The sequence below is a fragment of the Enoplosus armatus genome, chromosome 13, assembly GCF_043641665.1.
Source record: "Enoplosus armatus isolate fEnoArm2 chromosome 13, fEnoArm2.hap1, whole genome shotgun sequence".
NCBI lineage: Eukaryota > Metazoa > Chordata > Actinopteri > Centrarchiformes > Enoplosidae > Enoplosus > Enoplosus armatus.
Window position 1 is genome coordinate 19450153 of NC_092192.1, and position 18364 is coordinate 19468516.

An 18364-nucleotide genomic window follows, 5' to 3' on the forward strand; every position below is an offset into this window, starting at 1 on the left:
GCAGTGTGATCAAAAGTATGAAACAAGGCCAGTAAATGAGAACTTGACTATGCAAGACAAACTGAAAGAAGCATCCTTCATTCAAAAAGCAGAACTCACAAAGTGCTTGTGTAAATGTGGCCAAAACATATGAAGAGCACTCATTCCTTTACCCTTTTAGCACCAACTGTGTAGCCCCTGGCCTGCACTTCTCCGAGGTGGTCAGAGTAAAGGTCCTCCTCCTCCTCCTCCAGGATGTCAGACAGATCTGAACGACTGTTGTCTGCGTGGTAGTCACTGAGAGGTTCCACAAGCCCTCTGCTGTAACTCTGCAAAGCAATACGACAACATTCTGAAAAACAGTGTGAATTCATCTGAAATCATTATGAGTAAAATAAGTAACTCAGAAAGTTAACATGTTGCAGATACACACTTGCGTGCACACTTGAAACAAAGCTGTACTGCAGAACTTATTAGATATACATGACTGAGTTTTGTATGGCCTGTTTCTGCATACACCTTTGAGAAACAGTGCTGGTTAAGAGCTCACTTGAATGAAATATGATGCAAATGTATTAACTTTGCAAGATTTAGGCTTCTGTAATATGCAAGCAAAATATCAAGAAGTACATGCTCGAAACTTTGTATTATGTATCGTCTCCATTAATCCATCAGGATAAAGTGAAGTCTGCACAAGACCTTTTTTAATACCACATAGAACGCAATTTAACACCTGTCTTACTGTCTGCCAAAGTATGAAAATATGATTTCTTTATTACTATGAAGCAGTACAAAACAATAACTCCTGATGATATAATGAAGTAAATTAACCTGGACCCAGACAGCAGGCAGAAAATGGATGGATGGATTAACAAATTAAATATTGAGAATTCATTGAAGTTTTATTACGTTTGTCCATTACTTGTCCATTATGAGACGATGAGCTCACAATGAGTTAAATACCATAGCTAGCGGTAGTGACAGTGTTACAGGTCTGATGGTGCTGACTCAAACTCTCCTCTGCGCACAATCCGCTGTTAGCTTATAGGTTTATAACTTCTCCCGACAGCGCCAACCATATACTAAAACATTTTATAACTAATATTACGGGCAGGCAAGAGGAAGTATTTGAGACTTTTGTAAATTAAGACTTTTTAAGTACTTTCGAGGCCTGCAGATAAGCTGTTAACGCTCTCCTCCTTCAAATCTGCGAGATTTGACAACCTAATGAACTTTGATGGACATTATGACATCCCCGTAGATCAATACCTGATCAAAGAGCTGAACACGACCAATGTTGATTGAGTCTAGGATAAACTGTTCAGGGCTCCATCAGACTTATGTATATGTAGAGTACATACACTTAATATATAACCTGCACTTTTACAGGATGTCATCACATTGATGTTTGTTGGTGAATTCGACAACACCTCTGGAGGGCTCAGATCAGTTCTCAGCAGTGACTGGACTCAGCTACACCTACATACTACATTGACCTTGGTAGTGAAAAGCACATCATTTTCAAATAGTGTCAACAAATCAGGGCTGACCTGCTGCCTGCTACAGTACGCTGGCTCTTGGTCCTGTCTCAAGAACTCCTCAATGGACACCAAGCGAGTATTCTCCAGCTCCTCCTCTACCTCTGAATCCAGCGGTGAAGTGCTGGGGGGTCGGAGGAGGTTAATGTCTTGAGGGTTAAGGAGGTCTGCGATCGGGGCTTTGGGTGGACTAGGGATGCGCTCAGGGGTCCCGAGCTTGGCACTGGGGTCCTCGATGAAGTCTGTCATAGACGGGAAAGGACGTATGGTTCCAGGGCTGTCGGTGTCTCTGCGCTGCTCCAACACTGCTGCTACTGCTGCCGCCACCACTGGTGTTGGTGATGCTACTAGAGATGGCTGAGGTGGTGAGGTGGTGGGGGAGGTCATATTAACCTGAAGACGAGAAAGATAGTCAATACAATACTATTCATTGAACCCGTCACTCCCCCCCATGTTGCCATAGAGTCAGTGAGTTAGCACCATTAAAAGTATGCTGAATTAGCTATTAGCAGGTCCTGTTTGTGGTGTACCCATGGATGTACAGACAGATATCACTGGATTACTTTGATACTGAAGAAAACCTACATGTTATCTGTTATAAGGAGCTCTTCTAAGCAGATTTATGGATATTTATCCACGATGGACAAAGAAGATAATGGCATCCACAGAAAGTGTAAGTGTATGTCACACTGAATCTAAAAATGTGGGTATCGCGTCTGTGTTCAGATTTGACAGAGTTTTGATGTCATTGCAGGAATCGGGTGCTAAGGGTTTTAAAGTACCTTAATTGCCTCCATGAACTGCCACTGCTGCAGCTCCAACTGCTGACCGTGTCGATAAGCGGACCAAATCAATGGGCCAGACTACAATATCTAACTTCCAGTGAGGCATGCACTGGCCCCTTTCACCTCACACTGTATCTTTGCCACAAGTCTCTCCCTCTGCGCCCCCCATTCAACTCTCCCTTGCCCTCTCTGGCACGCCTCACAGTTTGAAAACCTCTGATCTAGAAAAATAAACTAGTCCTTTAATATATACAGTAGAAGGATTACAGAGTGAGGATTACCACTGGAGTTATGGTGGAGACTACTGGTAATGTGGCCTCACACACAGCCAAGGCAGCAGCAGAAGAGGGGTTGGCCCAGGCCTTCACATATGAGGCAGATGAAAGAAGATCTTCTGAGTAGAGAGCATGAGGAGGGTTGGCAGCAGCCTCCACTGTGAGGCCAGTGATGTGTGTGTCTGATGGCAAAATGCTGGGCAGCACAGAGACTTTGGCAGCGGAGTTCCCGTAGGACGTCTGTGAGGGCAATTTACTGGAACCTGCAGGGGTGCAGGGTAGGGGTGGCACAACTGGGGCAGTGACAGCTGGACCTGCCATAATGGCAGCCAGCTTGGAGGGCACATTGACTGGCAAAGAGTCACAGGACTCCCCGTGGGCGGACATGGTGCGGACAGTGAGCTCCTGAGCTGCCAGCAGGGACTGGATCTGAGAAGGGCCCAGCAGGGCACTGCCGGCTGTTGGGGAGGACACCTCCAGCACCTTGAACAGGAGAACAACAGGTACATTTTTAAAATTCCCACATCATACTGACATTATAAAACTGTACACCAGCTTACAAAAAGCCACAGACAGACAGATATATGCATCAAAATATAATATATAATGAAATACTGCTTGGTTGAAAGTAATGTTGAAGTCCCACAAAAAACGCCAAGTTCTTGCCTTTTTCTTGTCAGCGTATATCGTGTATCCAGTGACACGGACTCCATTGGAGGTCCCGGCAGCATCTATAGTGACAGGCAGCCAGCTGATGAGGGCAATCCCGGGGGAGGGACCATGCTCCAGTTGTACATCCAGAGGAGCATCAGGGGGACCTGCAGGGATTGAAAGGCAAAAATGTTTTTATATTAATATAGGGTCAAGTGATTCACTCATATGGAAAACACAATGCTTGGGATAAGAAATGTTTATCACAATGGGCACGTGATTCTAACACAAAAAAAAGCCATCTAACACTCTAAAGGGACATTAAGACATTTAGAAACCATATACCTTCGATCCCAGACTGTGGGCATGAAACTTAAGCACATTTGGATGATCATTTAGAGAAATACAACTCAAACCTAATAACACATTGATCACAAATATGCATTTTACAGGTCTAAGGTTTACTCATGAAAAATAAAATATTGTTGGCTGGGAGGAGCAGAATGACAGTATGGCACCACAAACTGACCTCAAATAATGTCAACATCATGCAACATCAGTGACTCACCTAAATACCAAAATCTCTCGTTAGCTTCCTAATTTACATGGAATTACAATTATTTGAGCCTCCCCTTTCACTCTTGCGCAATGCTTTGTGAGAAAATACAAACGTGCCACAATAATAGAGCCCTTCTTCTCTCTGAATCACGTCGTCAGTAGGAATACTTGATGAGTAGACGTGGTGGAGGATGGCATCTGTCATGACCAATCAAGTCACCTATTTTCCTTCCCTTTAAAGCAATACATGAACTGCCAAGGTGCTTTGGTTATGCTAACATCTTTTATGAGCTTCTGAATAGGATCTTGGATCTTTTTCTTACACACACACACACACACACACACACACACACACACACACACACACACACACACACACACACACACACACACACACACACCAGAGCTGATACACAAACATTTTCAGTGGATGATACAAGTTCAGAGAATGTAATCATCTAACTGAGATGTCTGTGTTTGAATTACAAATCCTATACCATTAATGTACTTCCTAATTGCCACACTGATCCACACCTATGTGGAGAAATGTGTGCATCAGAATCAGCTTAATGGAATCAGCTGTGTTTGTATAGCTACAGGCTGCAGTTATTATTTTGAAAAGGATTTCAGAAAGGTGTCTAAACCCCTTATTCTGGATCAACATTTGAGCCAGACTGAGCATTACTGTACTCACTCTTGTCCAACAGAAATGTTTGATATGATTTAATTAAATGGGGAAGAATGTTGACTCATGACCCATAGACTATGTGTGGTTAGGACGAGAACATCTGATATTAGATAAAATACTGAATCCTGACCTGCCATCAGTGTGGTGAAGGTGATTGTGGCGCTTCTGTGTTCACGTCGCTCCACAGGTAACTCCCATGGCGTGCGGTGCGGCCGTGCCTCCACTTTGACTGTGTACTGCAGGCTGGGCAAGAGGTTATTGAGGCACAGCGAGCAGCAGCCAGCCTTCACCAGCTCACACTCCTCCTCATTCAAGGACACAATGTGCACATAGTTACTGTTGCTGGGCAGCCAGGTCAGGTTGGCAGAGGTGGCGGTGACCCTCTCGACGCGCAGCTGCGTGGGCGCCACGCAAACGTCCCGACCGACCAGCATGCTGCAGCGCAGCTGGTCTGAGAGGCCCTTCTCTGTCAGGCTTTGCACTGACACACGGTAGGCCTTGAGGTTTATGTCCAGCCGCTCCAGCACCGCTTTGGTCTGGGAACCGAAGGGCACATTGAGCCGCAGCTCCTGGTCCACATAAACATTATAGCTCCACACATTGCCCCACCCAGCCGGCACCAACGGAGGGTCCCAGCCGATGATGATGCTCTTGGCAAGCTGCTTGATGAGGGTGAGCTTACGTGGGTAAGGCACAATGTCCACTCCCACCTCCTCCAAATCCAAGTCCAGGCCGTTGGTGAGGGGGGCTGGGACAGCCAAGGCTGATGCTGAATCTGAAGGGGCTGAGGCAGGGCCAGAGGCAGCAGAGACCTCTGTCCTTTCTGAGGCGCTGACGCCCACGTGGAGGTGATGCTGGTGGCTGGCACTGTGCAGGCTGCTGTCTAGCAGGGAGTTGTGGCACATGTCCCCTGTCTCTGGATGGTGAGTGCTCATGACATCGTCGTCCGATACGCGCTCCACAAAGTTAGAGGGGACCAGCCCTCTCCGTCCATCCATCAGCTCACCTGTAAGGAGCCACAGTAAATCACTGAATGTAACACCATGTAGAGACAGACATTTGAAATTGTAGATGCAACAGTTGATACTCCAGACTCACCTTCATAGAAGCCATCATCATCCATGTCTCCATACACATAGATGTATTCTCCAGCAGTGAGTGGAAGCTCCACTTCAGGGTTGTCATTGGGGCCATCATATGGATTATAGCTGTTGAAAATGAATTTAGCAGGAAGTTACTTTGATCACAAGTTAACAAACTGTTGAGGTAGTAAAGACAACTCTTGCCTTACTTTAATGCTTACCTGTATCTTGCAATGAAAACCTGAAGCTTTGCTGCTCCTCTGCTGGCTGTGTAAGGTGCCGGGGCTACGTCGATGTCCAGCTCCTCTACTTCACTGGCAGTGTCCACCTGAGGACACCGTGAACAGAGGGTGAAGTGCTGGACCTTTAGGTAATTCTAAAATTGCACACTTTACTGTCTAAAAAAAACGTGTAAATAAATAAAAAAGATAAACTAAAATAAAAAGGGATATATAAAATATATTTTATTCTTCCAAGAAAAAAAGTGTTCTATTTCAGTCAAGGCCATGACGGTTGACTGTTGACTGTGAATGACTGCGGTTTTATTTCACTACAAGCTTCTACAAATTCTACTACAAATTTCTGGAAAAACTAGTTACTTGCTTGTACACATGACTGCTCACATGAAAATACTGCGTACCATATTCTTGTTATATGGCGAGCTAATCGATGAATCACCTTGATACCTGGTTTGGAGTTGCTTTCCATTCATAGCGGTTACACACAACACAATAAGAGAGGTTGTATATTTATAGCGCCCTGGGAAAACCTTTTTAAGGATAATCACTTACAACTACTACAGTATAACCTTCATAATCCACAGTGGCGAGTGGATTATCTCACTAAATATGAGCTTTATTGAACGGAGGGCATACGAGTGACTAGATGAAAAGACCACCAAGCTGTCTGCCATGCAAGACCAGACACTGACTCTTTGGAGACACTACACAAGAAAAATACTAAATCATGGCAGCAGACCCAAATAACTTCTCCTCTGAATGAGCAGAGGGAGCTCAGGCATATTCAGCTCCGGTCTGTACTCGCGTGATGACAGAGAGGTTAAGGAGGGCTTTTTAATCCATTAAATCCACACAATCAATGCCATCGTGCGTGGCCGCCTTTGGTAATCTTGATGAGCAATCTGCCTATCTATGTAGAAGCAAAGAAAGCTGGAGAGCTGCAGGGAGGAGTCCTGCACAATGACAATGAACATTAAGAGACTGCAGGAGCATTATCACAAACAACCACCTCCAACCAGGGCTTAAAGTTAACAATAACCCTCCCATCAAATGCATTGAATCGGCTGGCAGCTTTCAAATAGAGGAAAAAAAATAATTTTAAGCCATGCCTACAAACTTATTATTGTATATTGTGATTTAATTTTTGTGTGTCGCCACTGATAAATGATGAATATAGTAAAGTATTAAATCTGAAATGAGTAACAACTGATGCACTGTACATCCTCAAGGCTGGTACCTCATGTGTTGGGCTTGATTTGTGCGGACTGAGGTGGGTGTCAGACTTGGGGGTGAGGTGCGCGGTGTCGGACTTGCTGGAGGAAGAGCCTGACTTGCTGACACTGATGGTGGGCAGCTCTCGATGCTTGGTGACGGGCGAGCGCTCCACCCTGGACAGCCCTGCAGCGTGGGGGGTGGCCCCCATCCGCAGGGCAGCGGCCACATCTAGCAGGAGAGAGGGAGGAAGAGGATAATACATAATACGTGACGCTAACGGACAACCCCCGGCCCTCTCACTGGTTGAATCCATGAGCAGCTAGGTGGGTGAGGTCACTGGTTGACATGCAGGAGGCTCAAGGTGGAACCTTGCTGATTAAACAGTGGAGGAAAAATCCTGTCTCCATCTGTCTGAGGTCAGAGGTCACTACCTTGTAGCAACGTGTGTCACACCAGCACTGTTAAGGGGCTTACTGGTTCATTTCTCACCGCAGACCCACGGGGGCACCGACCCTCCTGTGATGGCGAGCATTACAGACTAGCTCTGTTACAGTGGACTGTGACAGTGTGGGTGAGATGACGGGTCAGAACATGCCATGCTGTAGTGACAGGGCCCAACACATGTTATGAGTGACGGAGAGAGTACCGAGCAGATCATTACCCTCAGGGCAGGAGAGAGTGTCACCTCCCTCGAGACTCCAGAAGGCTATTTCACCCAGAGACACCATGTCCCATGAGCCACCAGTGCAGTCTAAAACACATGAACAGCGTAGGAGAGAGAGCTTGAATACATTTGTGGGATACAAACAGTAGGACAGACTTGGACTGGATTTGGACTGTTGTTACGTGGCTGGGATTATATGATAATTGATATCCTGAAAACATTGCTCTGTTTGGTGAGAAGGAATTTAAAAGGCCTGTGAAATCTAAGAGATAGTGCTCAATTTGTATGACTGATACACAAAGGAGATAGACTGGTATTAGGATCAATTTTGGCATCATTCCAGGTGCCCTTACTGTTTAAAAGGAAACTACAAAGTCAGTAATGAAAAAACCTGAAAGGACGCATCCCTGATTAACAATGGATTTGGATGCATTTTGTCCACCAGTGGACTGATGCTGTTGGTCTACATATCCCAAGCCATGCTTTATGCCAGGGGTCAATTTCCTTTGGAACTGAAAGAGAACCAACAACGATTATATACTATGAAAGGTGAATTATGGTTAGACAATGATTGAACTGTTAGATTATCTTGAAACCGGACAGACTAAGGCCGATTACTTGACTTCACCTCTTTGTTCTGAGACTCATCAATCAGTCGAAGCTGTTACTTCAAAGAAACACGGTTGTTGACACCACAGTGTATTTTCAAATGTACCAAACTCATTCATTTACCACTGACATTAAGCTCATATGCAGTTATATGCAGGTCAGCATTTTGTGGGTATTATAAATTAACCAAAGCAATCCATTTCTTTCACCTGGTTGTTAAATAACCTTTAAAGCCCCACATTATCACAAGAAGAGACCACAAAGTATCATCTGATATGCAGCTAATTGCAGTGAGGAAGCAAAAGCCCTGAACAAATAATATTCTCTCTCTATATAGGTTGTACGTTCAGGTGTGAATACATGTCATGGTGGTGTGGCTCACCTCGTTCAGTAGTCAGGCCCACCCCGTTGGTCAGAACAGAGAGGCCGGGATTGTTAAGGAGGCTAGAGCCGGCCAGGTCCACCTTCGAGGCCTGCAGTCGGAACTTCTCCAACTCTTGGGACAGCAAGCCAAACTGTTCGCTCTGGCTGCGACATTTGTCCTCCAGCTCTCGTACCTTTGACTACACATGTGGTGTAACAGACAAGGAGAACAGACATATGGTAAAAAGTTTTCAAGCAGTTCACTTTAAAATGGGAAATCCATTTTCCACCTTTCAACACCATTATAACGGATATCATGTGATATGTGGTAATTGATACATCTCAGGGGCAACTGTGTGATGAAAAGAGTTATAATTTACTTTTGTTTACAATGTGTTTTTTTTTTTTAAATATACAAGCAAGTGAACTAAGCTATGCTTAAGACATCAATCATGTTGCGGGATCTAACCCCCTGGGCCCTATTTTCATGGCGACGCAACGACCAGCGCAGGCAGCGCTAGGACTGCTTGGTATTTTCCTGACCTTGAAATTGGCTTCATTTAAATGAGGCAGCACAAAGTGACTTGTCAGTCAGGTGTAAAATATGTCTTGAACATTGCACTACGACAAGACGTCTCTATTTCTAGCACAATGTCACTCAGCTGTCATTACATTGGCGTCATGTCATTAAATAACTTCTACTTCACTAATGTGAAAGCGGGAACACCGGTAAAGTGGTCTGCATTGATCTATAAATTAAAATAATCCACAGCTGCTTTATACTGAATGGAAAGCTTCTCCTTAAGCTCATTAAATCCCTGCAGCCATCTGAAGGCAGCAGAACAGATGCACTGATAAATCTGCATTGTTGTGTTTACCTTCATTAAATTACATGCAAATTAATTAATATTTATTAATCACCACACCCTCCGATCTATGTTCACCTTCACGCAGTCTGTGCGCCCAAGACGCCCGCTTTGCTTTTGTCGTTGTGCGATTAAAATAGGGCCCTGTATGTAAAGTGTCAGCGTCATGCAGAAACCTTTTATGCCTACACAGCCACTTACTGGGTAACTATGCAAAACTTTTCTTTTATCATAGATAAAAACACATTTGACAAATCAAATTTCACATCGGAACAGAACTGAAAAGATGGAACAACACAGTCTGACAAACACACAGCAAATACACTGCTGCTTGTGTGTGTTGTGTTTCCACATTATAATGAAGTCAGGTTTCTGCAAGACAGACAATATTAACCGTCAGTGAAACATTTGTTATAAGTGTCAAACACTTCAAATGACAAAGAATTACAGGTCCAGAGGAAAGAAAAAGGGAGGGAAATAAAGGCGCGTAGTTTTCTGTGAGATGGGAAACCAGAGTTTGGGGGGGGGGCATGGGTTATGAGAAGTTGTGTTGTGCTTCTGTCTTACACTGCATTCACTTTAACAAAGCAACTAGTCAGCGGCAGAGCTTAGCCCCACTGAGTTTCTATACGCGGCTGATTTCACTTCGGGTTGTGGTGGGAGTTTCCTGGCAGGCCGATCTGACAAAAGCCTCAGCACGAAACTGACTGAACAACATTTCCTGTTAGCTCTCACCTACGCGATGCCGAGTCTACAGTCACTTGTTATCTGGCTGGTAATGTAGTGAAACACAAATCACTTAGAAAGCTCAAATGAATACATCATTACGAATAGCAATCGGGCTCAGTGATGTGTTGAATATACACAAGGGGAGACTCTACCTCGGCATAATAAGATCAAACAACAACATAAGCATGATAAGTGTGCTCAGCGCAGCTGGGAGCGATAACTGTGCCACAGATACACTGTTATCTGGCCTCATGTGAATGACCTGATTTACACACACTTTAGTAACAGAAAGAAATTGCATCAGCATCAAATGGACCACTGCGGCCACATGAGGCATTTATGAAAGACTGTTTTACAGTAATTACTGCATGGCTGGTACTCCTGCTTCCAATTTAAGTACATGGACAAAACACACATGATGTACAAACCAAGTTAAGTTCTGTCAACTTGAAGGATTTAAATCAAAGTAATTTGTTTTTAAATAATTGGGATTTGGTGGTTCTATCTACAGAGGCTAGGGAAGGTTTTGGGACAAGAAGATAAATAATTTGGCCCAGGAGGTCAAGCAGGCTAAAGGTTAACAGTACCTGCATGCAGTCCAGCGTACTCTGGTTAGCAAAAAGATAATGCAAAGGGAAAGAAAGGTATACAAACGTGAACACATGCTTGTGAAACAATGAATCTGGGAAATACAAAACACATTAATAACGTAGAAACACAGCAGTCTGAGAACAGGTTGGCAAGAAAGTCCCATCAGGAGCCAGTATCACAAGAAGGTGTCTTGTCAACAGCCAACACCTGCCTTTTGAATGAACACATAAATTCTGTTTAATCTTCCCGTTTTTCACAGATTGGCAAAAGGCAGCGTGTTGACTTGACAACAAAGCTCAGGTTCTTGGGAGGGAAAGAGACTTTCTCCTGTGATGCTTTGGGTTGAAACAGAGACAGAACGTGAGAGAAACAAAGCAAGAGGAAGGAAACAAGCTGTATTTTAAAACAAGGGCAACTATACTCTACCAGCTCCCTCCGCAACACAAGCTGAGTCAACTCCTAAAATAAAATACACACTTCATTTAGGAAAAACCTCTCAACAAAATGCACAGTGGCAAAAAAAGGCTTTTTAGATTCGGCTGCAGACTCTGAAGTCTGTTTGAACGTTGTTTTTTTTTTCATCTTTCAAAATTAGCAGCCAATCAGACTGACGGGGACTTCAACTGTCATCGACTATCGTTTTGAATTCAAAGTGTGTTACACTCACACTGAGAGCAAGTACAAACGTCACACGGAAGCCATCTGTTTAAACGGTTTTCCAGGCCCATGAGCGCTACAAAAAAGTATTTTCTGCAGCAGCTTCTCTGCCAGGTGTTTAGATAAGAATAAAGAGCCCATTGTACAGTTTGTCGACGCTGCTTCAGTGGCAATGGGACATATTTTGTCCACTACCATTAAATATTTACACTCTTTTTTTGCTTGGTGTTAGGGAGATAAGAAACAACTTCTTCAATAATGTATTAGACTTTATCTCATCAGACAGGAATTCACTAGTGCATGAGAGAAACACTGAGGAAGTCTGACAAACACTCCTCCTCTCTCGAATGTTAAAGCTGAGTGATTTGACTTCAGCTCTTTTGTGTGACAGTAATAAACAGTCATCCTAAATTGGGGCTTCACTGTGTGGCAATAAAAGCACAACATGGTTAAACAAAAACCCAAAACATTTCTTTTTGCTGAGTAGTCACAGCAGTATAATATACACTCACCTCCAGCATCTGAACCACTCCTTCATGCTCCCTCTTGGCGAATAACTGAGCCTGATGGTTAAAAAGACATTAAAGTCAGTGTAAAGTTTGTTGTTCGCTCAAAAAAGTTTAAGCCACAGCAAAGCCAGCTCCATTGACAAAACTCAATGCTTTATTGGCGCCCAAAGGTTGCCTCCTGCTGGACAAAGCCCCCCATTTCCCATAGGCTAAAAGCCAGCCTCTGGGACAGGAGGGTTTGATTTTAGCCAGTAAAATATTTGTAAAGGGCACAAGAGGCTGTGGTTCTTACCCGCTGCAACCGTTTGATTTCATCCTGTTTGAACTTAAGGATAGCCAGTGCCTGCTCATGTTCCAATTCCAGCTGCTGCCTTCGCTCGGCGACCTCTCGCATATGCTGTTCGCAAAAAAGAAAAGTTCAAAGATTTTATCAAGTAACATGGTCAGGAGTGAAACTGAAAATAATACACAAAGCATCTGACCGCAGCAGTACCTTTAGGACCTGCTCTAGGTTCTCCAGTTTGGCACGGAGTCTCTGGTTCTCCTCGAGAACTGAATTGTGTTGAGCGGTCACTTCAGAGAGATCTTCCCTCAGCTCCTCATTCTCAGCCCGAGTCTGAGAAACAAAACGAGGTTACCTGACTACGGATTGTTTTATAGGAATATGACATTTTTGGCAACCATTTTCACAGTTTTGGTCATCATTCCTTTGGTTAGTTTGAAAGTGAGGAGTTGTTGGACAGGGCAGGGAGACACTGACCTGGTCGAGCAGCTGTGCCTTCCTCCTGAGGAGATCTGCCTCCTCCTTTAGTTGCTCATTTTTGCCTCGCTCATCCTCAAGCTGGCTCTCCTGTCACCAAACCACAAACCAACGTTCAGATAAAGCTGAGGAAATCAGTGTTAGGCCCACTACGGTAATGCTTAAACCAGACTGGAGTGCCGCCAGAGAGCAAGTGAGAAGGAAGTACTGGAGCAAGAAGATGGCTTACCAAATCCAGACATCTCTTCTGTCGCTTCTTTACTTCATGCTCAAGGTTTTCACATTCTTTTCTCTTCTTGCTCAGCTCACTTTCCTGTGCCGACAATGACAACAAAGCAAAGATAGTTACACAAAATCCTCATTTTGAAATCTAATATTGTTCTAAAACAAGATCTAGTTCTTTACATGGTTTTAAACAGAACAAACAAAGAGCAGGATATACTGTACTGTGCTGTATGTAAGAGCAAAACCATGGAAAGCAATATGTAATATAATGACAAATGATGTGGATTTATATTTCCCAATGCAGAATACATTGGCTTTTAGGCTCCATATTGACCTCTGACATGATAGTGATGAGGTATTACAAAGCTTAGCATCCTTTAATTATTCTAAATGCAGCTTACATGCAGGACATGCATAGGAGAAATCAGCTTATTTCAGTGTGGCCACAGGACCTCAATCAAGTATTACCACTGTCACTGTGTGGGGGGAAGCTACAGAACAGACAGGCTAATTGCAGACCACCAGCCGCTGACTGGAAGAGATGCTGTACTCTCACCAGTGATGACAGCAAGACAATAACGATAATTAAACTGCAATCTGTGGTCTGCTTTGCTTGATTGTGCATCAGTCACAGCTTTGAATCATTTGTATCAAGCAAGGATGTTCTTTTGTACAGTCAAATCATGACTGTGAAGCTTGACAACGAGGGTTGCGCCGGTTGGAACATAAATGTACTGTCAGCTGCCACTTTATTTCCTCTCTACACTTTCTTAACCCCGTTTTTTTCTTATTATACTCTAAACCATGCACAGAGGCTATTTTGCAGGAGCTATTTTTTGTGTCCCTGAATTCCCTGAAAAAGAAATAGTCTTCAGCCATTCTAGAGGCCCTGTGAGGCTGTACTTGAGCACAACGATGCTAATGTGAGCATGCTAACATGCTCACAGAGACTATGCTAACACGCTGATGTTTAGCAAGTATAATGTTTACCATGTTGATAATCTTAGTTTAGCGTGTTAGCATGCTGACATTTGCTAATTAGCACTAAAGACAAAGCACAGCTGAGGCTGATGGGAATGTCATTAGTTTAGCAGGTATTTGGTCATAAACCAAAGTACTGGACACATTAAAATTTTGATCCGATGATGCGCTCGATGAAAAATGAAGGGATCACTAAAGTTATTAAAGTTCATCCTCTGGGCATCATGAACGGCTGTACCGAATGTCATGGCAATATGTCCCATAGCTGATATTTCAGTCTTTGCTAGCGTGGCTAAAGAAGTGCGGGAGCTCAGCGTTTACTCAGCTGATGTGCTTTGTCTTACATCTGTAACTCATTTAACTCATCTACGATGTCCCACTGTCTGACATCCCACTTTTTCCTCATGATTCAGTCGTGCTCTATGAAAGATAGCTAGTCTATGATGTAAGGCAAAATCCTTTCAACAAACCAAAGCTAAAAACATTCAAGCTACATTGAAGCCATCCTCACCATGTGCCCTGTAAAAAGAGCGCACATAAATGAAGTTACTCCTTGTGCAGCCAGACTGTGTACACTCACTAATGTAAATGTATGTATACTTGCTCACTCCCTTCATAATTTTGCAGGCTTAATTAGGACCTTAGTGAAATGAGAAAAGCTGCGTGTACAGAAATGATGCAGAATTTAAAAGCAGCACATCACTTTTTAGAAAATACTACAGTACATCTGCACATCAATTATGACCTCTTCTCACTGTCAGAAAGCTACACTACCAGCTTGTCAAAATGCTACTGACACATCAGTGAGAGCACTGACGGTACTGCAGATATCATCTTAATGGACACAAATTACAATCTTTTTACAAATGACAGAAAACACAATAATTGCATGTGTAAGGCTCAGTGAAGGGTGGTGAAACATGCAGCGTGTTACTGATACCGTTGCTACTGTGTAACCAGTTCTTCATATGTCGTACGTGTTTTTAATTTTAGCCGATGTGATGTACAATCTCAGTGCTCGAACAACAAACAAAACAACATCAGTTAATGTGTAGAATCTCCATTTTCCATCCTGATAAAGAAAGTCAATCCAGAGCCGAGAGGGAATCTGGTCTATTTAAGCCATGAGACCCACTTGCAGAATCAGCGAGGGCAATGTGCTACTCTTCTGTTTCCAAGGGACAAGATCAAAATAATCCCAGCATTACATAACAAATCTGACCATAGTTTTTCCTTCAGTGGCAGTCAGCTCAGTCACAGCACTGAATTCAAGCTTCACTTTCACATGAAAATACGAAGTGGATAGCAAAGCTGGAAACCTGCAATTAGGCACAACACGCAGTTATTGCTGCTAACAGGTGTGTAGGACTCTCCTGCGACTGCTGGGAGGAAAGGATTGATCTGAAAGCCGAGCCGGTGACTAACCCTCTGATTTCAGCAACCACAAGAAACATCTATAATTCTATTTGATTATGTTGGATAACATAAGGAATATTTATTAACAAACTGCTTTCATGAACATGTCCTCATGATAGCAATAGCAAAACCAGATTTCATATTGAAGTGCAAACAGAAAAAAATCTTAAAAAAAATATATATTGCATGTCAGCGCCGGAAAAGATATACATTGATGTGGTTTGAATGTTGAATGCACCACGTCAGTAGTGAAATATCAGTTGTGTATAGTCCTAGATGTTCTCACCAGAAACTGTAGGCGCTGCTCCTCTGTGTGTTCCTCCTGATGGGAGGGGGTCGGGCTAAGGCCCGGTTGGGGCGTCACTCGCAGCCCCGACTCCTCCTCCTCTCCGGGAGTCTTCTCACACCTGGATGGAGCTTCATCTAATACCACACACGGGGTCTCTCCTACAACCTGACAGGGACAGGGATAAGCATTCAGTAAGTCGCTTTACATTTACTGAGGTTATCTTGAGAAGTCAATATCCAAGGTACTAAAAAGCTTCTGTTCTTATCTTATGAACGTGACCAACTAATGAGAAGGGAACAAATGCAGGAATGCTATGCTGGACAGTAACACTTCACATTATACCCCCCACTGTGAGTGAGGGATTAGCAGCAAGCTTCCTTCCCAGTGGTCCAACTACAATCAATGAATAATCCAGGGGGAATCCCTCTAGCCTGCAACATGACTACGACACATTAGCAGGAAGCATGTCCTTTCTAATGAGGCTGGGTGTAATGAATGTTTCACAGTGGGCTACTTCTTCTTCACCAATTACTGTTTTACATTCATTTTTATGAATTGTTGGATGTGTCTAACTTGGATCCTGGTGGGGGTCAGGCTGACATTGGTTAGGGGTTAAGAGTCGGGAATCAGTATCTAATTTTAGAGCAAACCTACTTATGCTCAGAGTAGAACTGTGCTAGTGCAGCCAAGGCCATGACCCAATAACAGGATCAAAGGCGCTCTGCCACGTGCTGCACAGGGGATCTCTCCTTTACACTCTCTTTTACATTGTTAGTCGCTGTATCAGCCACAGAGAACATGTTGCTCCTGCGCACACTAGATGCACATGATACAGACATTCATCCAAGCAATTACAGTGGAGCAGCTGAAAACTGCCAACCAATCCACTGTTAAAACATTTCATGTATGATGTTAGAGCAGAGACATTCTGAAGAGAGAGTTGCAGTCAGTCAGCCGTTACAGCTCCAGTAAGAAACTGAAACATGGCAAGATTTCTGACTTGATTGGAAAAGAATGCTTTCTTTTGGCTTATTTTTAAAAGCCATAAACTGTCAATAAACTGTCACTAAAAGCAACCTGGCAATAAAAGACAGAATGCCCTCTATGGGAGACAATCCTTCATTGATATTATCTAATACTGTATATAAGATACCCGTTCCCAGCGTCCTTTAAATCCATCATCTGTATTACTACTAGGGGCAGCATGAAAAGTTTCCTGGCAGCACACTGTTAAATATCTGTTGAATGCCATGCAGGTGCTTAATGCTGTAAGCTTGGCTTCCTTTCTCACGTCAAGCCGCTTGCATCAGGGTGAAGGTTTGTTCTTTCTAAGACGCATGTTCAAGCATCATGGCGGATATGGAGGACCTCAAAATGGTGCGGATGGCCCATTGTGACGAAATCGGTGGCACGTCTGTGAAGTTAAGTGAGGCTGCCCTGGTTTATCTTCAGGATAGGAGACCAGATGGTGTTAGTAGTGGTGACGAAAGGCCGGCAGGAGGCACTAATTTCATTGGCCCCTGAACAAAAACAACGCAGGCATGGGGGCTTTGAACAAGTCTGCTGATTTTCCCTCTTCCTGATTCCTGTTGGTGGTCATTAAAGATCCCGCCACATCCATCACGTGCGCAGACATGCCAGGTGATCCCAGCATCCTGGCAAATTGCCCACCTTTGTGTTTGGTCAGTCGTGGTTAAAACAGTCCGTCTTCTTGTGACTCTTAATTAGCTTGTAGCACTTCATAATCATTGAGTGGGCAGGCTTAAGTGTGTGTGGCGTTTGCTGCTACAACCTGACAGCCATGTGCCAAGGTGGGAGTGACACACAAGAGGATAAGTAAGATTCCTATGCAAATAAGAACAAACCCCATCCTTTTGAATTGTTATTTCAATACTTTTGCAGCTCTTCTCATGTTCTTAACTCCTTTGCATTAAGTGAACCTGATTCAGCTTAGCTACTTCTACCACAGGTGAAGTTAAGGAGAGTCAAAGCTTTTCATACCATTGCTGAGATGTTGCTGAGAAGCAAACATTCCTACCTTTAAGACGATGAGATATTTTCATATAACTACACAGTGAAACATATTGTAATCAGTATGACATACAATGCTGTCAGTCTCCAGGTCGAATCCTCTAAAGGAGCAATCCTTTTTCTAAAGGGAAAGCGAGAGCTCACAATGATGAGTCCAAAGCAAATATAATCAGGGTTCAGGCGATGTGTGATATAATTCCGACATGGTTTTGACGAATGAGCACAGGGAGGGAATATTACATAATGCCTCATTTATACAATGTTATGAGGAATAAAGGGGCGGTCATAGAGAGCATTAGACCAAGGCTTAGGCTATTATGAATCATTTCAAAGGTTTATGTGCCAACACACTAACCTAACAAAACTTAGTGTGACCTAACAAACCGTGCATGTCCTTGGTCACGATGGAGTGTTTAATTCTCTATTCTCATATGGACAATTAGGAGAAAAGATCATCAAAAGCTCCAACACATTCAAATTACATTACAAATCGTTACGTTTCTGAGCAAAACAGTAATGCATTTTGACATTTTCAAAGTCCCATATACAGAAGTAAAACTATAATATATTAAGAAACTAAATCAAGACTTGACAGTTCTTGGCACACAAGTCATATCTGGGTAGTAATATGGCCCCTTTCTAGCAAAGTTGTTTTTTTCCAATG

General features: G+C 43.4%; 1 protein-coding gene across 1 annotated transcript in view; it reads right to left on the reverse strand.

The window, feature by feature from the left end:
* LOC139295020 (peripheral-type benzodiazepine receptor-associated protein 1-like) overlaps positions 1-18364 on the reverse strand; it is a 55201-nt gene that overhangs the window by 8404 nt on the left and 28433 nt on the right. Inside the window, 18 exon segments of the mRNA XM_070917073.1 lie at positions 153-308; positions 1530-1910; positions 2584-3060; positions 3244-3395; positions 3574-3600; positions 4605-5480; positions 5573-5682; positions 5778-5884; positions 7033-7238; positions 7672-7761; positions 8666-8846; positions 11259-11291; positions 12002-12052; positions 12291-12395; positions 12492-12614; positions 12759-12848; positions 12988-13071; positions 15667-15834. Of these exon segments, the coding sequence (XP_070773174.1) occupies positions 153-308; positions 1530-1910; positions 2584-3060; positions 3244-3395; positions 3574-3600; positions 4605-5480; positions 5573-5682; positions 5778-5884; positions 7033-7238; positions 7672-7761; positions 8666-8846; positions 11259-11291; positions 12002-12052; positions 12291-12395; positions 12492-12614; positions 12759-12848; positions 12988-13071; positions 15667-15834 (3417 nt within the window).